General features: G+C 44.7%; 1 protein-coding gene across 5 annotated transcripts in view; it reads right to left on the reverse strand.

The window, feature by feature from the left end:
* Nucleotides 1–26214, reverse strand: part of LOC137377078 (DENN domain-containing protein 2B-like) — a 565382-nt gene that overhangs the window by 196277 nt on the left and 342891 nt on the right. For all 5 annotated transcript variants that reach the window (XM_068046345.1, XM_068046347.1, XM_068046343.1 and 2 more), the window contains one exon: nucleotides 5419–5573. In XM_068046345.1, the coding sequence (XP_067902446.1) occupies nucleotides 5419–5573 (155 nt within the window). The remainder of the gene's footprint in view (nucleotides 1–5418; nucleotides 5574–26214) is intronic.

Raw genomic sequence — 26214 nt, forward strand, 5'->3', positions numbered from 1 at the left:
AAATATCACTAAGCGGCAGTGGAGGGGGCACGACCACAAGGCTTCGCCACCGCCGGCAATATGGGGCCGGGTCTTCCCAGCGTCGAGATCCATGGCGGGCCATCCCCAAACCCCCGCCAATACCCCCAACATCGAGGGGGGGTGTCTGTAAAATTCGCCCCTAAATGTTCATCACATCATAATCACTTGAAATAATCTTGTTATATACTTGTTACTGTTTTTGCTGTTAGTTTCTCAGCATTCAAAGAGTTTTCAAAGAGTTGATTGTCCTTTTGGGTGGTGGAAGGCTTTGAGTTAACTTGGGAGTAAATTCCTTCATTGCATCTTAATGCAAAGCCGAGTTCATGTCGTGTGAGTCCTCTGGTGCCAGAAACCACATGTGGGTTTTATTCAGACTTACTTACTTGGATATCTGAGAAATGTTACAGTCCTGGTTCAAATTTATATCACATGCTTGGCATGTCTCGCGACCTTTTTCCAGCTGACCCAAATATTTCTAACTTTGGTTAAAATAGAGAAAGATTTTTCAGGTACTTTCTTCTCTTCCTCACTCCCTTCATCTGTCATTTTCTCCAAACATTTTCTATATTTTAAACATACTTGAATTATGCTCAATTACAATATGAAGAAAAATGCTTGATTGTGAAACTTTAAACAAACTATCCACTTCTCTTATTATCTTCCTTTGAAATGTATCAATCAAGTTGTTACAGTAGTGCAGTGCTTTGTTAATAGAAGGAACTGGGTTTAAGCCTGCAGTTGGTCAAGGTGTATCCCTGAAGTTACAGGCGGAGATGCAGAGTATTGATCAAGAACATCCCCAGAGGTTGAGGGGGTGGGGAAAGCTGAAGATTCATCCAAATACACTATCTCCTTCATATGTTGTAAAGTTCTTTGAGTTGATAATCTGCCTGCCCTTTCAACCTGGGAATGCCACAGGGTGATCTAAATTAAAATTTCCTCTTGATTTACAAAAATGTCTCCTATGAACAACTTTTCTTCCACCTTGCCTTATCGATATTTTACAACCCTCATTAGGTTCTGTGACAGGCATCTGAGGCCTTACTGTTCTGAAACCAGTCACTAAGAAGTAGACAAGAGTTTCAACTCTTGTTTTCCTTTTTCTGCCTGCATGCCTGACTGAAAATGCTGATGGAAAAGAGAGAACTATGGCTTTCACACCATTTATATCTAGTGAAAGCCCTAATTTAAAATTATTGGGGCTATAGAAAATACAAAATCTACTGGGAATTAGCAACATGGTAATAGCATGAGATTAAAATCTTGAGGGTATGAGATGGGGAAATCAAGATTTGACACATGAATTTCTTGCCAAATACAGAATATCATCCAAGAGGTAGTTTTCAATCCATAGTAATAATGGGCAGGTGAGATTGTTACATTGAATTAAAATATATTCATGGATATTTTAAAGATATTTTTAACCATTTTGAAACTTCAATCAGGGGAATAGGGATGCCCATTGACAGTACGGGCTGAATTTTACTAGCCCTCCGACGTTGGGTGTCATGGCGGGGTGGCCCAGAAAATTCTTCCGTGAGAGGGCCCACCACAACCCCATGCCAGGAAGGCCCCACTCCACATTTTACCGGTGATGGCGAGGCCTCGGTGCAGCCCCTCCACCGCTTGGCAGCAGGGTCTTCATTTTAATATGCAAACGATGTTACAATTAAAGAATAATTACTTAGCTGGTAGCGAGGGCCGTCCCATGCTGATATTCCTGCCGCCGCCGGGAATTCCCGTGCCTCCAGAACTCTGTTCAGAGTTGCGAGACATGACACTGGTGGGGAGGTGGGAAGAATGAAATTTTCAGGCAGGGGGGCATGCAGGGAAAATCGCTTTGATTGGGTGTGGGGATGGTGGGAAGAGGTTGAAGGTCAAAGGTGCTGAAGTTGGGGGGGGGTGAGTTTAAAAAATTAGTTTTCGGGGGAATAGGTAATTTTTTATTTACTGAGAACTCATGGGGGGGGGGTTGCAGTGGGAGAAGGGATGCAAAGTTTAAATAAATTTTTTTTTCTAATATTAGTGTGGCGGGACCTTTAAACATTTAAATTTAAGAGCTTGAAGCCCTTTAAAAATGGCGTCTGCGTGGTGGCGCCAGAATGCTGTTTCCGGAGACAGAGCGGCCACGCTCTCTACGTCATCGGGGATAGCTGCTCCACCCCCTCCATTTAAAAGAGCCCCTATGAGAAGTATCAAGGGAGCTCAGCAGCGTCCGCTCTGCATGTGCGCTGCACCTTCTTTCAAGCTCGCCGTATAAAATTCAGCCCCACAATGGTGAAGATATATTCAGATTTCTATGTGACTATCAATTTAGTGTTATGAAAAGCCACTTCATGTCATTAACTACAGTTGATATATTTTTTTGTAACAGCTGTGGATGAGAAATTCTGCTCGTGGTGATGCGCGGGTGGCCCTTCTGCTTGGAATGATGCAACTTCTTTGGTCTGAGTCTAACCTTGCTGCACACCAGGGAGTGGTCGGTGTCGCAGTCCGCACTGTGGAAGCTGCGTGTGATTTGAACACTGTTTAAGGAGGCTCGCCTTGACGATGAGGTCTAGCTGGTGCCAATGACGCGATCTTGGGTGCCTCCATGAAACCTGGTGACAGGGTTTAGTGTGAAAGAACGAGTTGGTGATGTAGAGGTTATGATAGGTACACAACTCAAGCAGTCTCTGCCCATTCTCATTCATCCTTCCAACGCCATAGTGCCCAAGGCTTTGCCTGTGCTGGGACGAGGGAGCAGTACCTCAGGACATGCGAGATGGCAATGTCATCACCCTCTATTAAAACAAAGGTGGCCGCGGTGACTGCAACAACTACCATGGAATCTCCCTGCTCAGCATAGTGGGCAAAGTCTTTGCTCAAGTCGTTTTAAACAGGCTCCAGAAGTTGGCCGAACGTGTCTATCCTGAGGCACAGTGTGGCTTTCGTGCAGAGAGATCGACCATTGACATGCTGTTCTCCCTTCGTCAGATACAGGAGAAATGCCGTGAACAACAGATGCCCCTCTACATTGCTTTCATTGATCTCACCAAAGCCTTTGACCTCGTCAGCAGACATGGTCTCTTCAGACTACTAGAAAAGATTGGATGTCCACCAAAGCTACTAAGTATCATCACCTCATTCCATGACAATATGAAAGGCACAATTCAACATAGCGGCACCTCATCAGACCCCTTTCCTATCCTGACTGGCGTGAAACAGGGCTGTGTTCTCGCACCCACACTGTTTGGGATTTTTTTCTCCCTGCTGCTCTCACATGCGTTCAAGTCTTCAGAAGAAGGAATTTTCCTCCACACAAGATCAGATGGCAGGTTGTTCAACCTTGCCCGTCTAAGAGCGAAGTCCCCAAAGTACGGAAAGTCCTCATCAGGGAACTCCTCTTTGCTGACGATGCTGCTTTAACATCTCACACTGAAGAGTGTCTGCAGAGTCTCATCGACAGGTTTGCGGCTGCCTGCAATGAATTTGGCCTAACCATCAGCGTCAAGAAAACAAACATCATGGGACAGGACGTCAGAAATGCTCCATCCATCAATATTGGCGACCACGCTCTGGAAGTGGTTCAAGAGTTCACCTACCTAGGCTCAATTATCACCAGTAACCTGTCTCTAGATGCAGAAATCAACAAGTGCATGGGAAAGGCTTCCACTGCTATGTCCAGACTGGCCAAGAGAGTGTGGGAAAATGGCGCACTGACACGGAACACAAAAGTCCGAGTGTATCAAGCCTGTGTCCTCAGTACCTTGCTCTATGGCAGCGAGGCCTGGACAATGTACGTCAGCCAAGAGCGATGTCTCAATTCATTCCATCTTCGTTGCCTCCGGAGAATTCTTGGCATCAGGTGGCAGGACCGTATCTCCAACACAGAAGTCCTCGAGGCGGCCAACATCTCCAGCTTATAAACACTACTGTGTCAGCGGCGCTTGAGATGGCTTGGCCACGTGAGCCGCATGGAAGATGGCAGGATCCCCAAGGACACATTGTACAGCGAGCTCGCCACTGGTATCAGACCCACCAGCCGTCCATGTCTCCGCTTTAAAGACGTCTGCAAACGCGACATGAAGTCCTGTGACATTGATCACAAGTCGTGGGAGTCAGTTCCCAGCGTTCGCCAGAGCTGGCGGGCAGCCATAAAGGCGGGGCTAAAGTGTGGCGAGTCGAAGAGACTTAGCAGTTGGCAGGAAAAAAGACAGATGCGCAAGGGGAGAGCCAACTGTGTAACAGCCCCGACAAACAAATTTTTCTGCAGCCCCTGTGGAAGAGCCTGTCACTCTAGAATTGGCCTTTATAGCCACTCCAGGCGCTGCTCCACACACCACTGACCACCTCCAGGCGCTGACCCATTGTCTCTCAAGATAAGGAGGCCAAAGAAGAAGAAGAAGATATATTTTTTACACTGTGATACTAGAAACTCTACCTATTATCACTATTAATATCAGTGTGCATTGCCTAATAAAGATTAGTTCTGTATGGACTCAACACTCTTAAACATTAACACTATTTTGATAACAGCCTCTTTTAATATTGATTACCATGCAACAGCTGCAATTCTTGCAAAAAGAAATCTGTAAATATATTTATTACTACTGGCCCAGATTCTGCAGTCACTGGCTGCTGACCTCAAAGAAAGCTGCCCACAAAGTTTTAGCGGGTTCTAGCAGCACAGACTTCCTCTATGCAAAGAGGCTTTGAATTTGGCTCCTTCTACAAGGGATCTGTGGCACCCAGCAACAGGGCAGACAGCAGGCAGGCCGATCAGCCAATTAGTTGGAAGAATTCTCATAGAAGGCAAAGCAGGAAGTATAAAGAAGGGACTATAAATCGCATTTATATCATTGTACAGAAAATGAAATAAATATTGGAATGTACACATCGGGTTAAGGGAGAAATATAAATATCAGAACACAAACTTTAAATTTTTTTTTAAGAAAACCTGCAAATTTTAAATGTTCTTCTGAGAGAATGAGACTCCACATCTGTAGAATTAGTTTTTCAGGGCGAGAGAGGTTGGTCAGCAGTAATCATGACTTAGCACATCATTAAAAGTTCAGTTTCTGCTGAGTGAACAAGAGCTAACTTTTTCATTGGTCCTTACAGCTGGAATAGTGTTTAAATAGTTGAAGTTCACAACAAATCAGGGATTCTGTGTTGATTCCATCTGCAAAGACCACAATAGTGTACACTGCAGGGAAGCATGGTATCACTGACAGCAACTTCTAGATTACTACTGCAAATTCTGAGCATATAATCACTGAATAAAGTAATATAATTGAAATATAATAAACTGCAGATCATTTCTTTAAATTGATATTTTTGTGAATGACTCACATGATGGTAATATTTCGAGGTGTAAATGTGAGTCCTCACAAAATGATCTTTTCTGACTCTTACCTATTATGTCTTCATAGGCATTCTCTTCTGCTAAAGTGCTTTTTGAACTGAATCTGCTGTGTACCTCCAGAGGAGAGGTGGATGTACCATTTTCAGTAGGAGAGGGAGAGTGCGACGACTGAAGACTGACAGCATCTTCAAATTCAAATGATTTCCTGGCAAAACAGACAGAAGGAGTCATGAGCTAATAGACTTTTAATTAAGTACCAGTTAAAAATGCGCAACTCTTAAGAGAATGCTTTGCCCGAACTAAAATGTGCTGAAGCTGTTATAACTACTACTAATGTCAGACTAATGGGTCTCTTTCTTCATTTTCTTTCTATGAGTACCAGTTAGATTATTTGTAATTTACTGATATCTTTCTAGCAATAATCATTTCTGGAAACATCACTGTGGAAAACAGCCAAAACTGACCAACAGCTTCAAAAAATCTGACAACTCAAAAAAGAACTTGGAGAAAAGTGTATGATATATGAGGGATGATTCCACAACACTCAGTTGCTGTGAGGTGCACATTCATAAGAAGTGCAGTTTCAAGAATCAGGGCTACAAGGTTGTAGCCTAATCAACAATCCATACTGTTGGAAATACAGCTTCCCTGCTGAGAACATGAGCTCACAGAATCAACTCTGTAATTACACTGAAAGATCAGTGCAGAATGGTTTGTCATCACTTAAATTGTAGTTGTACCCAACATTCCATCACTTGTGATGTAAAAGACTGTGGCAAAATTTGCGGATTTGTTCTAATTTCTTATTGAGAAATTGCAGGTTATTGTGTGCGTAAAAGAGAGAAACAGAAATTGAGACTACAAGTATGACAAACCACAAGACACCCCTATTCTCATGCTGCAATCCTCAGCAACCCCAACTTACTCCTGCAATTAGACACAGACCTCACCCAGTGCTGCTAACTCCAGCCCATCACTCCAATACTGCTGAACACCAGGGGAGCAAAATTAGGCTTGGTAGAGCCAGTATTTTTGGGTGCTACAAATGCCCTTATGGTTCCAAAATGGCATCCACATCACTGCACATTTCCGATGGGAACTGTACTGGATGCCATCTTGGTAAAGGAGTTAGCACACAAAATTAGTGTTCATCGGAAGTATGCACAGGAGGCAGATTGACATCAGTGACGCTGATTTGAAGTCAGTTTGCCATGTTGAAGCTCCATGCTGCAGCTGATGCTCTCTCTTAACCCTGCACAGCTGAACATGCATTTAGCAGCATAAAGAACACCGCCCCCGCCACCAACCAACACCACCAGTATTATCTAAAGGGATCATCATCAACTACTTATAGGTTACTTGCTGGTTGATTTCTTCTGCCAGACATGGGTGCACTAGTAGGCCTTCCTTTTGGAATCGAGCATGACTGGGAGGATGAGCAGAAGCTATGCAGAGCAGGACTAGCTGCTAGAAAAGGGAAAGAGGAGGAGGAGGGGTGGTGTAAAACGGCTCTCAACAGGAGGCCATATTCGCCCTGGGTGTTCAGGGAGCAGTTCTTCTACTTCAACCTCAGCAGCGACCAATGTTTGCGACCCTTGCACTTCATTAGAGAGGTGGTGACTGAAATCTGCCAACTGCTAGCCAGAACTCCAACCTCAGAGGAGGACAGGATCCCCATTGCCAGCGGCTGTGAACGTGACCATGACTATGAACTTTTATGCAGCTGGCTCCTTCCAGGCTGTGTTCGAGATATTAGCAACATCTTACAGTTTACCATTCACTGTTGCACTGGAGAGGTCACTGGGGGTCTCTATTCAAAGAGAGATAACTTCATTTCATTCCTTCTTGCAAGAAAGAAGCAAGCAGAATGAGCAGGAGGGTTTGCAAGATTTGCAGCTTTTCCCATGGTGCAGGGTGCCATTGGCTGCATACATATTGCTTTGCGTGCACCGTATGTCAAATCCACCATATACTGGAACAGAAAGATTTCACTCGCTCAACATCTAGCTGGTGCGCAATCATAGGCACTACATCATGGAGGTCAATGCCCAGTATCCTGGCAGCAGCTAAGATGTGACAGACCACTGTGCCAGCTGTATTTCAACCAATGCAGCAAACCAAAGGGTGGCTACTGGGTGACAAGATCTATCCACTGATGACCTGGTTCATGACTTCAGTTCAAAACTAACACACAATTGGACACAGCATGCATAGAATAAGAGCTATGCTGCCACAAGAAATGTGACAGAGTAGACCATTGGCGCATTGAAGTAATGATTCTGTTGCCTGGACCTCTCTGGAGGTGGCCTTCAGTACTCTGCTGAGGGAATCTCAAGATTTGTGGTGGTATGCTGCCATTATGAGAGAACAGCCCTCGACACCATCTATCAGTTGAACAGCTGAGGACTAGAAGCACAAGGAGGAGGAGGAGAAAGCAGAGGATGAGTAGGAGGTGATGGAAGAGGAGGAAGAAGGAGGGAGGCTCCAAGCTAGACAGCACCTTTCTGCCCAGGTTGTCCGTGAAGAACTAATTCAAGTGCGATACCAGTAACCTCAATCCCAATTCCTCATTCACCAACAGTCCCACACTCCTTACCTTCTCTCTGTCACTGACCATCACCTCGTCCTCTTGGACGCAATACAAAAATAAAAGCCACCACAAATGCACATTCCAAACCAATTTTATAAGTGAAATCATGCCACACCGCATACAAAAGTCAACTAATGACCCTGGTAGATTCCCTTGGTGACTGTCTTCTCTGTGCCTTTGCTTGTCCTGGTGCTTCTACATTGTGCTACCCCAGTGACTGCAGCAAGGCTGGTGGAAGGCTGCTGACTTTCAGTGGAGGAGACTCCAGATGCCCTTGAAGGCCCAGCTACAGAATGCACCATCTCTGCTTGGGTGGCAGCAGTTTGGGCTGACTGGCTGGCTCATAGGCAATAGCAAGGGAACTGGCGGAGTGGTGGAGCTGAATCTCGAATGTTGCCTTCCTGAGGTTGGACAGCAGGTTTGTATCCCATGGAGTCACTGCCATTCCCCCAGGGCGCCCCTCAGCAATCCTAGCAATTTGTTAAAGGACGACTGTGACATTCTGCAAACCCCTTTGAGCAGCAGTATCCACAGCCATGATAACATCTGCATTATCTTTGCCCCCTGCCCTGGCTACTGCCTATCCATACTTGGTGTCTCACCATGTGCAGATCTTGCCTCTAATCTATCCTCTAATTCTCTAAGATATACACAGTGTCAGTATCTGAGCTGGTGGTTGCAAGTGTGAAATCAAGTGACAGTGTGTTTTCGTCATCATTGTCATCTTGATGTATCTCCATTGCCTGGCCAGGTTGCAGTTTTGGGGTATCTGAACAGTAAAAGGAACAAGAGTAAGGCTGTGGTGTGGAGAAACGGGAAAGTAAGGAATACATCCATCCACCATCTGCATCATGTAAATCAGAAGAGATTGTGGGAGGAAGGGGAAGTGGAATGTGAGGAGGGGATTAAGTATGAGGATACCATTATCTTCAATGGATTCAGCCCCGCCACTGACCACAGTCTCGGCAAAGGCCCTTCCAATAATGGCCAACATCGTCTCCTCCATGGGGATTAGAACATGCAAGAATGCCTCTTCCCCTATGTTTGGTTCCCGCTACCTCCAGTAGTACACCACTGCTGAAAGAGAGAGGGAAGTGTGTCAGTGAGTGTTATATAGCTGCCATTGTGTGCAAGGTGTGACATATAGGTGTGAGTCTTCATAGACTCATAGATATTCACAGAGGGAGGCAAGTTGCCAATCGTAACCGCATCAGTCATCAAGGAGCCATCCAGCCTAATCCCACTTTCTGGCTCTTGGTCCGTAGCCTTGTATCACTTGCAATGGCAACTCTTCCTGCTCCTGCACCATGACCTCTGGTGTCCCTCAAGGATCTATCTTTGGCGTTGATCAATTGGCAGATATCCATTCACCAGAATCAGGAAGCAGGAGACAGTCTGTGATCCACAACTGCTTTATTTTCAATTCACAGTTCAGTACAAATACCAGTTTCCACTCTTCCCTTCTAGACTAACTCCCTGTCCAGAAGTAACTCCCTGGACTGGGGAAAGAAACAGCCCTTAAATACAAGCTGCAATGAGCAGTACCTGTTCTCTACTAACTCTGAAGTAAGTCCTGGTTAATTAAAGGGACCAGCATTTTCAACATTGTCAGGCGTCCTCCAATTTCCCATCTACATGCTGCCCCTCACAACATCTGCCGAAAGCTCAGTGTCATGCGTACAAGAAGTGCAACGATGAAAAATTATGGACAAAAACCGAAGAGTTATAAAAACTGACTTTGTCCTTTTGTTTGGACCGAGGCGGGAATAGCGCGCTGTTAATTTAGTCCCACTTCTTCACAGGTCACAGCATATCAATAAATTTTCCCACTTACTGAAATAGCCAATTAGATACTCTAACTGTCCCCAGAATAAAGCACATAGACCAGGTTTCTTTAATCAACAACAAAATTAACCGTTTATTATAAAACCAAGTCTTAACCAATAATGAAGTAAATCTATATGCGAATTGAGATATTAAAGCTCCTTATTTTTTCCTAGCGCTCATGCAAACGCACAAACATCCAAAAACTGGTTAACTGGGAAACAAGGGATCTTGGTTTAAAGCTGTTTCATTGGAAAAAAAGGAATAAAAAACTTAGACTGCCATGATCTGGAAGTAAGTTCTTCAGTTTAGCAAGGTGTCCCAAAGTTGAATAGTTAGATGTCTGTCGAAATCTTTCCAGGCGAGGTTGATGAACAGTCTGTGATAAGTAGGCGTTCAAAGAACTTCAACAGTAGAAGACTTCAAATAGGTCTTCCATCGGGGGTGTAGCAACAGGTATCAGTTCTCACATTTGATGCAAAAGTCCTTTTTAAAGATGCAAGATTTCTGCAAATTTAGGATTTCTTCAAAGATGCAGGAGGCAACAGGACCACTTCATACAAGCTTTTGATTTTCAAGAGCAAGGATTCTTTACACAGAGGTAATACTTTTCTGGTTCCTCTTCTGATCTCCAACAGGTCAAAATCAAATTCCAATTACCTGCTTCAGTCCAAACCCACAGGCTTTTTAAAGTTCAAAAATGAAACCAAAACCTTCCAGAAACCAGTTACATGCCAAGTCATAAATTCTCTCTTGCAATAACAGAGGGTAGCTCTGAGGTCAAACCCCCTGTTGATTTCCTTGAAATTACCTGCTTTCCAGTCCTTGTTTACCAGTTCAACTTTTGTTGAACTTCCTTTCAAAACATCCATAAAGTTCAGCTAGCTTCAGATGTCTCAATGTCCACTGAAATCCTTTTCAGTTTTAAAAAACATAGAATCCCAAGTCTTAATACAAGAAAATGGAAATCCTCATAACACTTTAAAAAATGGACCTTTCTTTTAAAAACTGAACAATGTGCTCCAAAATGGCTGCCGAAGGAAAAGGACTTGGCCTTTGTATATTCAAACTGTCTGACAGGGACAAAGGAGAATCTTCAAAGCTAAGAGATATCTATTGCACCCATCCCACACCCATTCTAAAATATTCCAGAATTGAATAGGTTCTTCTGAAACAAAGAAGGTGTTAAGTGGAAACATCATAGCTGGATTATTCTCATCCTGAACCTATCAAGACGCCCTTTTGAATTGAATGGGTTCTTCTGAAACAAAAAAGGTGTGAAGTAGCCACATCCTGGGCCATTGTGCAATCACCATGGCGGAGAGACCAAAGCATCTCCTCCCAGGAGGTGAGATGAAACACATCTTTATCTTAAAAGGCAACCTAGAGAGAGAGAAAAAGAGGGACACCCAGAAAGCAGCATCCAAGAAGCTTGTTTCCAGCACCCAGAAGGGATGCGCCCTGCCGTAGAATTCTACATCTGCACTTTATACAGCAGCGAATTAGAAGTAATCCTCTGTCTTCAACTGAACTTTCAACCAAGAGACAAATCTAAAAACACCTCAGGCCTGCAACCAACGAGAACTTGACTTCCAAGAGAATTTAACAGGTTTACCATGAGCGCCCCCCACCCTTCATCACCCCGCCACCTGCCAACTTATAATCGCTTACTCCTTTTTCCTCTCTTTCTGTCTCTTCTTGTGTGTGTGTGTGCGCGCATGAGCAAATACGTGAGTGGACACGGTTGCAACAATTTCGGGTTAAGGCATATTGATCAATAAATAACTGATTTTCTGTTTTAAACCTACAAGAAAACCTGTTGCTGTCTGATTATTTGACAAATAAAAAAACAAAGGGGTTAAATTCAAATAACAAAACACACTTGCTACAATCAGGTGGGAGTTGAACAGTGGGAACCATCCAAATCTCATCATGTGGCAAAACAACAATGTGAGTTTTCACATGTACGCTGATGACACCCAGCTCTACCTCACCACCACTTCTCTTGACTCCTCCACTGTTTCTGAATTATCAGACCGCTTATCTGACATACACTACTGGAAGAGCAACAATTTCCTCCAATTAAATACTGGGAAGACTGAAGCCATTGTTTTCAGGCCCCGCTCCAAACTCCAATCCCTAGCTACCGGCTCCATCCCTCTCCCTGGCAACAGTCTGAGATTAAGCCAGTTTGTTCACAAACTTGGTGTTACATTTGACCACAAGATGAGCTTCTGACCTCATATTCGTGCCATCACAAAGACCGCCTATTTCCACCTCTGTAACATCCCCAACCTCACCCCTGTCTCAGCTCATGTGCTGCTAAAACACTCATTCATTCCTTCGTTACCTCCAGACTTGACTATTCCAATGCACTGCTGGCTGGTTCTCACATTCTATTCTCCAAATACTTGAGGTCATCCAAAACTCTGCTGTCCGTGGCTTAGCTCGCTTTGTCCTGTTCACCTTTCACCCTGTGCTCGCTGACCTACGTTGATTCCTTTGTCAAGCAATGTCCTGATTTTAAAATTCTCATCCTTGTTTTCAAATCCCTCCATGGCCTCAACCCTCCCTATCTCTGTAATTTTCTTACAGCCCCACAATCCTCCGAGATATCTACACGCCTCTAATTCTGGCCTCTTGTGCGCCCCTGATTTTAATCGCTCCACCATTGGTGGCCACACCTTCAGTTGCCTGCGTCCTAAGCTCTGGAATACCCTCCCGCCACCTCTCCCCCTCACTTTCCTCCTTTAAGACATTCCTTACAACCTACCTCTTTGACTAAGCTTTTGGTCATCTGACCTAATGGCCTAAACTTTACCCTTGGCAGTCGGGAGCCGTCCACCGACTGAAAGGTTGGTGGCGAACCCGCTTCCGCTTGGCCTGGGGATCCGACCCGTATTTTGTGGGTCCCTGGGCTTTAATTGGTCTGAGGTGGGACTTCCGTCCACTTGAGGTAGGAGGTCCCGCCTAACAGGCCGGCAGCTCTCTATCACTGCAGCGCCACTGGTGGCGACTGCTGGTACTGTAGCCCAGCTTCATGAGGAAGCTGGGATTGCTGCAGTGTTCCAGTGAACATCAACGCAAGCTCGAGGAACAGCAGCTCATCTACCGATTAGGCACACTACAGCCTGCCGGACTGAACATTGAGTTCAATAATTTCAGAGCATGACAGCCCCCCATTTTACTTTCATTTTTAGTTATTTTTTCTTTTCTTTTTTTTTTAGCATTCTATTTTACATTTTTCACAATCTTTTTTTTTTGCATTTATTTCATTTCATCTTAGTTTGTTCAGTTTGCTTACCCATTGTTTTTTTTTCAGGTTTGCACTTGCTGCTGTTCAATATTCAGTGCATTAACACCTAATCTGTACTAATGCTTTGTCTTTCAACACACCATTAACATATTGTTTGCCTTTGCTCCGTGACCTTTTGGTCAGCTATGTGGCCTTGTCCAAGCTACACCTCCTTTGTTATCTCTTGCCCCACCACCGGCTCACTTGCTTATAACCTGTGACTTTTCTAATATTTGTCAGTTCCGAAGAAGGGTCACTGACCCGAAATGTTAACTCTGCTTCTCTTTTCACCGATGCTGCCAGACCTGCTGAGTGGTTCCAGCATTTCTTGTTTTTATTTCAGATTTCCAGCATCCGCAGTATTTTGCTTTTATTATTCATGAGGAAGATGTCAGGGAACCCAACAACGTAGGCAAGTTTTTGTTGCCTTGCCAGGGGTGATTGGTCAGGCCCCGGCGAGGCAAGTGTGGGTGACTGGGGGGACAGGGGATGTGTTGGGTGTGGTTGGGGCTGGGGGGGGGGGGCAGCACTCCGTCAGGCACAGCGTGCCAATGGTGGCTTGCTTTTAACAGGCAGCTTTTCCTCGGGCCTAGCCGCCCGACCAGCCACAGGTAAAATCCCTATGGAGGCAGGCGGAGGCCCTTAAGTGGCCGTTAAGTGGCCACTTAAGGGCCTTGATTGGCCCGTGGCGGGCGGGCCATTTTTAGCCGCCACCGCCCTGGGTAAAGTGGCGGCGGAAGCGGGTGTGGGTCGGGCAGGGCCCCCAAAGCCTCCCGCTCCATTTTACGCCCCAGCCCCCCACCACCTTCCCATTCTTTGGAAGGGCGTACAATTCCGGCTCAGTGTCATACTTTGTTTTATAATTCTCCTGTGAAGCACCTTGGGATGCTTTAGTATATTAAAGTGCTGCACAAATATACATTGTTGTTGTCGGTGACGGCACTTCAAAAGCACATCCAAATAGTTTATAAATGTTATGAGGGTTTCTGACTCTTACCAACCTTTCAGGCAGTGAGTTCTGTTCCCCACTACCCTCTGGGTGAAAAACTTTTCCCTTGAATCCTCTCCAAACCTCCTACCTCTTACCTTAAATCTATGCCCTCTGGTTACGGAGCCCTCGACCAAGGGGAATAGGCCCTTCCTATCCACTCTATCTAGACCCCTCATAATTTTATACACTTCTATTGGGTCTCCCCTCAGCTTCCACATTTCCAAAGAAAACAACACCAGCCTATCCAATCTTTCCTCATAACTAAAATTCTCCAGTCAAGGCAACATCCTTGTAAATCTCCTCTGTACCCCCTCTAGTGCAATCACATCTTTCCTATAGTGCAGTGACCAGAACTGCATGCAGTACTCCAGCTGTGGCCAAACCAATGTTTTATACAATTCCAGTATATCTTCCCCGCCCTTATAGTCTAAGCCTCAGCTAATAGAGGCAAGTATCCCATATGCCTTCTTGACCACTTTATCCACCTGTCCAGCCACCTTCAGGACATGCACTCTAAAGTCCCTCTGTTCCTCTACACTTCTCAATATTCCACCATTTATTGTGCCTTGTTAGCCTTCCCCAAATGCATTACCTCACAATTCTCCAGACTGAACTCCATTTGCCACTCTTCCATCCACCTGACTGGTCCATTGATAACTTACCACAATCTACTGCTTTCTTCTCCATTATCAACCACACGGCCAATTTTTGTATCATCTGCAAACTTCTTAATCAGACCCCCTACATTCAAGTCTAAATCATTGACATAAGCCGCAAAAAGCAAGGGGTCCAGTATTGAGCTTTGCAGAACCCTACTGGAAACAGCCTTCCAGTCACAAAAACACCCATCAACATTACACTTTACTTCTTGCCTCAGCCAATTTTGGAGCCAACTTGCTACTTGCCTTGGATCCCATGGGCTTTTACTTTTGTGACCAGTCTGCCATTGGTGTCCTGATCAAAAGCCTTAAGAAAATCCTTATCGGCTATATCAAAAGCACTACCCTCACCAACCCTCCTTGATACCGCCTCAAAAAATTCAATTATGTTAGTCAGACACAACCTTTCGTTACAAATCCATGCTGACTGTGATTGATTAATCTGTGTCTTTCAAAATGAAGATTTATGCTATCCCTCAGAAATTTTTTCCAATAATTTTCCCACCACCGAGGTTAGGCTGACTGGCCTGTAATTAGTCGGTCTATCCTAGGTCAGCACAGTGGCGCAGTGGCTAGCACCACAGCCTCACAGCTCTAGCGACCCGGGTTCAGTTCTGGGTATTGCTTGTGTGGAGTTTGCAAGTTCTCCCTGTGACCGTGTGGGTGCTCCGGTTTCCTCCCACCACCAAAGACTTGCAGGTTGATAGGTAAATTGGCCATTGTAAATTGCCCATAGTGTAGGTAGGAGAATGGTAGGGAATATGGGATTAATGTAGGAGGGGATGTGGTAGGGAATATGGGATTAATGTAGGATTAGTATAAATGGGTGGTTGATGGTCAGCACAGACTCGGTGGGCCGAAGGGCCTATTTCAGTGCTGTATGACTCTATGATATCCCTTTTTAAACTATGGTATGTTAGCTGTCCTCCAGTCCTCTGGCACCACATCTATAGCCAGAAAGGATTGGAAAATGATGGTCAGAATCTGTTATTTCTTTTCTTGCTTCCATAAATGACCTAGGATACACTTCATCTGGGCCTGGGGATTTATCCAATTTCAAAGATGTTAAACCACTTAATACTTCCTCTATGTTAATTTCATTGAATATTTCACACTCCTCCGATTGCAATGTCAGTATCGTCCCACTGTTTTGTGAAGACAGACGCAAAGTATTCATTAAGAACCATTCCTATGTCCTTCGCCTCCACACACAGGTTACCCTTATGGTCCCCAATAGGCGCTACTCTTTCTTTAGTTATCCTCTCGCGCATTATGTATTTACTAGTTCAGACCCATAAAACATTAGTGGTGAAATTATCCCACTTTTCCCATCCCCATCCCTTCCATCATCAATCTCTTGCAATTTTAAAGTCTATTTTAACCTCAGGCTCTCTCTATTTATATTACATTGATTAAATTCTACCTCAGAGTCTCAATTTTTTCTTTAAATTCTACAATGTCAAAACTCTTTTATCCCAATCTGCCTCTAAATCTTTCCAGTACCAATCACTAGTCTCCTTTGCACATGCCAGGCACCACCCGCCAAAGATGTGTCTTCCCCATTCACCAGGTGCTTTGTATTGAATCAATAAGAAAAACTGTAACTCAACACATGCTGCACTTTAATGTTACAACAAAATGTTACAATATCTAATCACCCAACTGTCAGGCCACAGGTGCAAAACGTCCCCGGACCTACAAAAACACACTCCACAAATTAAGACCTACAAACCCAACAGAAGTTTTTAAAATGGGTCTCCCTCTGTGATTCCTATATTACACTGATTATACTTTAACACAGTCCTTCTCAATTTTATATTATGTTTAACCTCAGTCTCTCTTTATTTATTATTGTCTTGTGAGTGGGTACCAAACTCAGCACTCATTGTATATGTGAAAAATTTGAACATATCCACTACAGACCTGATTTCTCATTTGGAGCCAAATCTAAATGGCAAAAAAGTTTTCATTCACACAACTCACCTCCTTCTCAGTGCAAAATGTGGCTGATAAACTTTCTGCTGTATGCTGACTGCTGACTCCGCCTACCAATTCAACCCATCAACGAATCAGAAAAGTGCGGACAAAGAGAAACTGTATTATATAAGATTTAAAAAATCTTTGGGGTTTTCCTTGATTTTACTTGCCAACATTTTTCATGCTCCTCTTTGCTTTCCTAATTTCCTTTATAATTTCACCCCTACACTTTTTATACTCTAGGTTTTCTGCAGAATTGAGCGCTCAGTATCTGTCATAAGCGTCCCTTTTTTTTCTTTATGCTCTCTTTTAAGCCACTTGACATCCAGGTGGCTATGGATATGTTAGTCCTACCATTTTGCTTTAAGGGAACATACTTGCTCTGAACCCTCACTATTTCTTCCTTGAATGCCTCCTACTGATCTAGCAATGATTTACCTTCAACTAGCTGTTTCCGGTTCACTTCAGCTTAGTAAAATTAGCTTTTCCCTAATTGGCAACTTTTATTCCTGGTCCAGCTTTGTCCTTTTCCATAACTACCCAAAATCTAACTGAATTATAATCACTTCCACCAAAGAACTCCCCACTGATACCCCTTTCACCTGCCCAGCTTCATTTCTGAAAACTAAGTCCAGAACCACCCCCTATCTTATTGGGGTTGCTATGTACTGGCTAAACAAGTTCTCCTGAATGCACTTTAAGAATTCTGCTCCCTCTGTGCCTTTCACACTAATTCTATGCCAATTAATATTAGCTTAGTTGAAATGCCCCACTATTACTGCCCTATTGTTTTGGCGCTTCTCAGAGAATTATTGACATATTTGCTCTTTTACTTCCCTTTGATTGGGGTTTATAGTACACTCCAAGTAATGTGATTGCCCTTTTTTTTCTTCAGTTCACCCTTATGGCCGGAGGGCCCGTCACCAAGCAATCTTACCGGGGGCGGGATAGGCCAACGGCCTTCCTGCCCAAAGGCCAATTGAGGACTTTAAGTGGCCTATTAACGGCCAATTAAGGGCCTCTTCCCGCCAGCACTGGGATCTTAGCGGCAGGGAGGGATCCCTGCCACGCGGGAAGGGCACTTTGTAAAACAAGGCACTCACCCTGCAGGCTTGGTGGGGTGGATCCCTCCTCCATGGGCAATCTGTAGCCCACAGAGGACACCCACTGGGAACCACTGCACACCACCAGCAACCCCCCCCAGGACTCCCCTCCCACTGGTCTGCACAATTACCCCCTCGACCCCTGTCATTGCGGCATTCCAGACTGGCCTCGGCAACCCCACCATACCTACCTCTGGTCAGGAATTCCAGCTCTGGGCCTGGGTCCAAGGCCTCTGCAGTACCGGCAATGGTCACTGCTTCCAGTGGCACTGCCAATACTGCTGAGCTGCCGGCCCTCTGATTGGCAGGCAGCTCATGGAAGCGGCATCCCCATCTTTAAAAGGCTCCTGAAACTTTGACATAAAAACATCGGAGGATTGCTCCGGGGGGGCCAGGAAAAGGCCAAGGCAGGGCTCCCCCTGCCTTTTCGGCCCGGTGCCAGGAACCCTGTCTCCTACACAAAATCCAGCCAAGTGACTGGATTTAAAGGAACAGGTTTTGACCAAAACTAGACAACAGTACCTTATTTTTGTCACAGTAACATGCATTTTATAGTAGTTATTAAGCTTAGCTTGCTCCTTGAGTAACAGAAAATAACAATGGGCTGAATTTTACCAGCCCCTTGATGCTGTAGGTCGCAGTGCGGGGTGGGGGGGGGGTCTGTATAATTCTATCAGGTGTGGCCCACCTCGACCCCAGACGTTGAGAAGGGCCCGCTCAGTGGTGGCACCCTGATTACCATATGTATAACGCTACTTACCTCTCCTGATTATGCAGCCCGCCACCTCTCGCTCCACACTTCCACATTTTACGTTGAAAGGGCGGCCATTATGTGCAGTCCAGTTCACAAACATAAAAGCCGGCAGGACATCAGAAGCAGTATTCGACAGTGAAGGTAAATCCAGATATACAGCGGTCTCAACTCTACATACTGGAAGGGATGAGGGAGGGGGCATTACAGGGGTTTCAAATCTGCATACTTGAAGGTGGGAGGGGGGATAGGATCACAGGGGCCACAACTGCAGATGTGTAGGGAGCCACTGCGATTCCGTCTTCCGTAATGATTATCAGCTCTGTACCACTGATTGCTTCTGCAAGTGAAAGAGCAAAGGCACTTAAGTCACCCTGTAAGTGGGGAGTGTGTCAGAGACGGTAGGCGTGTGAAGCTTATATGTCTGGCTTGCCAATCGATGCAGCTTGTACAATCTTTGTTGTCATGCTGTGCCATTCTTAATGGGAGCTAAGATGGGCAATGCTAAGCCATGTCACATAGCTTCTGCATGAAAGCACCTGATGTACCAGTCAACATCAATCTCTGCCCTGTCAGGAACCTTCGAAGAAGTGAAGGAACCATGTTTAATTGCAACTTGGAGATGGGGATGGTTCACCCTATATTCATTGATGCGCTTCTTTGTGAGGATCCATATGCGCCGCAGGCAAAAACAACAGGCAGCTGCAGCCCACATAGAGGCCCCTGGTCGTCAGCAGCAGCGCCCAAGGAGAGCTCACCACTACAGATTGCTGCGCATCTACAGGTCCCGCATGACGTACCTGCAGATGTCAGAGCACCAGAGTCAGAGGCAACTGCAGATGTCGAGAAAGGCAGCGACACATCTCTGTGCCGTGCTGAATGATGACCTGCATCCCAGGGGCTTTGGGGGACATCCTATACCTGTGGCCCTCAAAATGACAGCGGCTCTCAATTTTTACACCTCTGCATCATTTCAAGGGCCAACTGGAGACCTTTGTGGGGTCGCACAGTCAGCAGTGCACCGCTGCATCAGGGAGGTCACCAATGCCCTGTTCCAGAGGGCTGGTGACTATATCCACTTCACGACAGATCCTGAAGGCCAGGCCCAGAGAGCCACCAGTTTTGGCTCCATCGCTGGATTCCCAAGTGATCACAAATTGCACCCATGTGGCCATCAAGGCTCCTGCCGGGCAACCAGCTGAATGCGTAAACCGTAAGGGCTTCCACACAATCAATGCGCAGCTCGTATGTGATCACTGGAAACGATTCATGCAAATCTGTGCCCGCTTTCCAGGTAGCTGGCATGATGCCTTCATCCTGCGCCAGTCGCAGCTGCCGTCGCTGTTCACTGAAATGGATCAGACGGAGGGGTGGCTACCCCTTGCATACATGGCTCCTGACACCAGTGAGACACCCCACCACTGCTGCAGAAGAGAGATACAACGCCAGCCATGGAGCTACAACAGCCACCATTGAGCAGGCAATCGGCATGCAGAAAATGCGATTCTGCTGCCTGGATAGATCAGGTGGTGCCCTGCAGTATGGGCCAGAAATTGTTGCTGTCTGCTGTGCTCTGCACAACTACACACTCAACAGGTGGGAGGCCTTGCAGGATGAAGAGAGACGTGAGTAGGACTCATCCTCGGACGATGAGGACTTACAGCAGGAAAGGCAGATGGAAGGACAGAGAGCATCCAGGTGCCGCATGCAGGGCAACATCTTATTGATCAAAGATTCTCCATGCCATAGGAACCACCGTGGGCTCTGCAAGCCACACAGCCCCCTCGTTCACCTGTTGTACAGCAGTCCGCATGTGCAACATCTTTGCGTCCACCACTACTGGCAGCAGCAGACTGAGCTATTGTCCATGTTACTGCATCCGTGGAGATGCACATGAATGATACTGGCATGGCAATGATGTTATTCCATAAATTGGCAGTTCTGAAAGGCCAATGATGTAATGGGAGGAGGCATAATCAGTACATGCTGACACACTTCATTCACACAGTAAAAGCAACGCACATGTTAGTGAAGACGATTTTGATTTCAGCCTTTCTACAATGTTGTTTCACCCATGCAGACCCATTTGTGTCATGGTGCTTTTTGGAAATGCTTGCGGATGCTCCTATGCAGTGCCAATTCTGCGCTAGCAGCCTAACTGTAGGAAGGCTGCTGATATGATTGCCCTTTAGTGGATGACTTTGGCGGTCGTACTCTGTGCGCACGAGACCTAGATGGTCCCGGCTTGCTGGGGGAGTGATCATTCATTCTCTTCCGGCATTGGACCCTTTGATGTCGGATGGCCCCACAGCTACTCACCTCCTCTGCCATCTCCAGACAGACTGGCTTGGTCAGGCAGGAGGGCACAGCCTGGAGGAGAGTGAGCAGTGAGGCTTTGCTGAATTGTGGAGCCACCCGAGAGCACCCCACTGCCATCCTAGGTTTTTGGTGTGGTCCTTTAAATGCAAAGGTGATGCCGCCATGTAATAGCTCTAACTTCTGGCTGCAAGGTTTGTCTTGCACATGTTTCAAAACCAATGCAGGACTAGTGAGGAAATCTGTGCTGTTGCCATGGCGTTTCATCTATGACAGATCAACACATGCTCACATACACTTTGCTTCTGCAGCAGCTGTTCATAATTATTGGTGTCATATTTCAAGTTGGGAATGCAACTAGAATATAAACATATTTTCCTGTTTCTTTACAAAGATCATTTAATTGCAGTTACATGTATTTTCACATAACAGTTAGCAGAGAAATGAATACAGATTCCAAATGCATTTTAGTTTGCGACTTTTCACAGTCAGATGATTAGAAGCCCATAGTATGTAGATATTCTTCAATTATAGTTTTACTTCTGTTGCATATTTGCCTTTTATGGTACAATTAAGTCTCACGTCCTGGAATGTGCAAAATTAAGATTATTCACCCAGTTGTGGCACGCCTACAAGAAGGAATGTTACACTTGAGTGGACGAAGAGGATCGCAACTTCATAAGACACTGAGACACAACGGTTATGTATGTGGCAGCAAAGCAGAAAGTGCTGGACCAACTTGGTCACGACCTGAAATTCAACTCTGCTTCTCTCTCCATAGATGCTACCTGACCTGCTGAGTTTCTCCAGCACTTTCTGCTTTGCTGCCAGATTGACAGCAGCCCCACTCTTCAACAGTGAGGTAAGATTTTCTTTGGCAGCTGTCAGGAAGCAGGTGCTGGGGCGCTTTAAATAGGGTCCCAGTACCTTCTACACAGCTGACAAAAGGTCCCTTACTGCACCAGATGTCCGCCTCTCCCCATGTAATATGAGGGGCAGGGGGCGGCGAGTCGCAGTGATGCTAATGAGCCCCCGCGTGTAATATCACGGGGGCTCGGCGGCAGCCGCTCATGCGGGCAGGCCGCCAACTTCAAAGCGCGCCACTGTGATGTGCAGCGCACTAATAAAATTCAGCACAATTTGTGAATGCTGCACTAAACTATAGTTTAGTCAATATTATTACTCTCGTAGTTTCATTCTTTTTCTCACCATATACAAGACCTATCTGGCCTGATTATTCCTCTTTGAACACTTGAGACAGATGCTCTCTGACTTGAATTAGGCAGGTTGTTAAATAACTTCAAAAATGACCTAAATAACTGTATGTTATTTTTTAAAGCTACATTGAAAACATTTGAACAAGTTCCATGCAATGTTTGGAGTTGAACTGAATTATTTATCCCCTCCTTTGGACACCAGTCTCAGACAAATCAATTCTGTAACAACTGTGTCAAGTGAAACCTTATTTTTGAGTTCAAAGTTGTTTTTCAAACCTCCTATCTTATCTTTTACAGAAATGTTTCACTGTTGTCATAGTACCATTGAAATATATATTAGATTATAAATTACAATAACTGCAATCAAAAAATATTCTAAGCCAAAGGACTGGATGGATTGGGATGACTCAGGAAGGAGATCTCCCTTTGCCAGTTTTCCACAGAGCAGCGAGCAGAATTTTTCTGTTGATTTCCAAATTTGTGTTCAGCAATCTTTAACTAATAAAAAAAATGCTGGAATTAGTCATTGTGAGACAGTACAGGAGACACCTGTTCTGTGAAGTGGGAATGGTTGAGATCAGCAATGTATTGCTCTATAAGGTTGCCTCAGAAAATGTTTCAAGATCTACTAAAGAAATTGCTAAGAATTCAACAACGAAAATAAAATGATGCATTGATCTTATTGTCCGAGGTTTTAACTTGCAAGATAGACTGTCACGGGGAATGTTGAATTGGTTCAAACACTAAATACACATGAGAAAAAACTTTTTTTATGCAGTGAATGGTTAGGATCTGGAATGCACTGCTTGAGATTGTGCTGGCTTTCAAAACAGGATAATTACCTGAAGAGAAAAGAAATTGCAGGGCTATGAGGAATGGACAGGGAATGGAACTAGCCAAGTTGCTCTTGCAGAGAGCCAGCCTGGACACAACAGGCCAACCAACCTCTTTCTGTGCTGTAAGCATTCTATGATGAAGCAACTAGATTTGTGGTGTACACTTTGAGCATGGAGCCTGCAGTGAAGCCAACTAGATGGACTGGCTAATATAATATAAAAACAAGAAATGTTGGAAATACTCAGCAGGTCTGGCAGCATCTGTGGAGAGAGAAGCAGAGTTAACATTTCAGGTCAGTGACCCTTCATCAGAACTGGATAATTATCTGAAGAACTGGTGAAGGGTCACTGACCTGAAACGTTAACTCTCCTTCTCTCTCCACAGATGCTGCCAGACCTGCTGAGTATTTCCAGCATTTCTTGTTTTTATTTTAGATTTCCAGCCTCTGCAGTATTTTGCTTTTATTATAGATGGACTGGCTGTTCTTTCTTATTCCTACCTCCTCCTGACTCATATCCTAATGACTGTTTAGAAGACATTAAAAAGTACATCTAATTAAAAAGTCAATATGAATTTGGCCTAATTTGAATCCAGTCCTTCCTTTTTGAGGCAATGATTGTTTAGATGGCTGGAAGGATAAACTGTTTTTGTGTGCATGTGATTATTGCTTTTCAAAACTTCCCCACCAAGATATCAGAAATGCTTATATATGGAGATGACAACAACAAAGTTCAAATGGTGTTTTTGTTCGATTTGCAATAAAAGTTTCATACGAACATACAAACTAGAAGCAGGAGTAGGCCACTCGGCCCCTCAAGCCTGTTCCGCCATTCAATACGTTCATGACTGAACTGATTACATTACCACCTATCCACGATAACCTTTCACCCCCTTGTTTATCAAGAATCTATCTACCTCTGCCTTAAACATATTCAAAGACGCTGCTTCCACCGCCTTTTGAGGAAGAGAGTTCGAAAAACTCACGAGCCTCTGAGAAAAAAATTTCTCATCTCTGTCTTAAATGGGTGACCCTTTATTTTTAAACAGTAACCCCTAGTTCTAGATTCTCCCACAAGGGGAAACATCCTTTCCACATCCACCCTGTCAAGACCCCTCAGGATCTTATATGTTTCAATCAAGTTGCCTCTTACTCTTCTAAATTCCAGCGGATACAAGCCTAGCCTGTCCAAACTTTCCCTGTAAGACAGACTGCCCATTCCAGGTATTAGTCTAGTAAACCTTCTCTGTACTGCCTTCAACGCATTTACATCCTTCCTTAAAAAAGGAGACCAGTACTGTGCACAATACTCCAGATGTGGTCTCACCAATGCCCTGTATAGCTGAAGCATAACGTTCTTACTTTTGTATTTAATTCCCCACGCGATAAACGATAACATTCTATTAGCTTTCCTAATTACATGCTGTACCTGCATACTAACCTTTTGCGATTCATGCACTCGGACGCCCAGATCCCTCTGCATCTCAGAGCTCTGCAATCTCTCACCATTTAGATAATATGCTTCTTTGTTATTCTTCCTGCCAAAATGGACAACTTCGCATTTTCCCACATTATACTCCATCTGCCAGATTTTTGCCCACTCACTTAACTTATCTATATCCCTTTGTAGCCTCCTTATGTCCTCTTCACAACCTATCTTTGTGTCATCAGCAAATGTCGCTTCATCTAAGTCATTTATATAAATTGTAAAAAGTTGAGGCCCCAGCACTGATTCCTATGGCACACCACTCTTTACATCTTGCCAACCAGAAAATGACTCATTTATGCCTTCTCTGTTTCCTGTTAGCTAGCCAATCTTTTATCCATGCCAGTATGTTACCCCCTACACCGTGAGCTTTTATTTTTTGCAATAACTTTTGATGCAGCACCTTATCAAATGCCTTCTGGAAATCTAAGTACAATACATCCACCAGTTCCCCTTCATCCACAGCACGTGTAACCCCCTTAAAGAACTCCAATAAATTGGTTAAACATGATTTCCCTTTCACAAAACCACGTTGACTCTGCCTGATTACCTTCAATTTTTCTAAGTGCCCTGCTATAACTTCTTCAATAATCGCTTCAAACATTTTTCCTAAGACAGATGTTAAGCTAACTGGCCTGTAGTTTCCTGCTTTCTGTCTCCCTCCCTTTCTGAATAAAGGAGTTTCATTTTAAAATATACATCTGAATACCTCACAGCACCTGCTACCTGTCAGTCTAGTAGATATCCAGGCCCTGAATATAATCTCTAGTCATGGGTGCATCTCTGGTGTAACAGCTGTTGGGGGTGCTGAAAAATGGGGTGTACACCAGTTCTGTGAGGATCAGGCCATGTAGAAAGGTGCTGGTAAATTCTGGTCGGAGCCATGGGCAACTACTTCAAATGTGCTTCTCATTACACATGTTTAGAATTGGGCTATAAATTACAAACAACAGCAATAATCCCCTTTAATGCAGGACAGGAGCCCAAAATCTGTTAAAGGAAATTACAAATTTAGTGAAAGTCCAATAAAGTGTTCTTTGTTATTGCAGTGATGGATTGGTTCTCAATTTCCTTGAGAGATCTGTAGGTTCCTGTCATAACTCCAACTAAGGGAATTTCCGGTCAGTCTAAAGGACAGACCCTTTAACTGCTTTTGCAAGGTCAGTGATGCCAAGTGTTGGAGTTAGCAGGGAGGTCTCTCTTGCTAGAAAATTGCTGTTCTCCGACTCAGGAAAAAAACAGCATAAAACTGAAGGTCTCTATATCTTGAGAGGTAATGGCCTCCAGAAGGAAGCAAATGGGCCCCACTGAGGTGGACCTAAAGATAAGGAAATAAATTCTGAATCTAGCTCCTTACACAGGGGGGCAAGGGGAGAATTCCATGGGGTTTCCTGGGGGAATGTGAATGAGCTTGAACAACCCAAAGGCACCCTGATGGAGGTCAGATGTTACATTTTCTAGCAGCAGGTTGTAACATGGGCATCCACAGCTCCCATGCAAATGAGGTTCCCTCCCACTGACCCTTAAACTCTGGCAGTGTCATGCTGGAGAGGACTAGTGGGTGTAATCCTAGCATAACTGGCGCAACTTTGGCCAACCGACTTTTGGGGCCATTGCACCTAGACATGGGGTCAGCCACAAGGCTGGCTTCCAACAAGATAGTTTTTAAAAAGAATTAGTGTGATGAGAAAATATGAAGTATGGCAAAATTCCAATGAAGAGCCTGAGTTACTGAAGTGACAAGGAATTGCACCTGTCTGATCAGAAATTATGAATGTGGATGGCATCCATTTTTTCAAAAA

This window comes from Heterodontus francisci, chromosome 14 (genome assembly GCF_036365525.1).
Source record: "Heterodontus francisci isolate sHetFra1 chromosome 14, sHetFra1.hap1, whole genome shotgun sequence".
Taxonomy (NCBI): Eukaryota; Metazoa; Chordata; class Chondrichthyes; order Heterodontiformes; family Heterodontidae; genus Heterodontus; species Heterodontus francisci.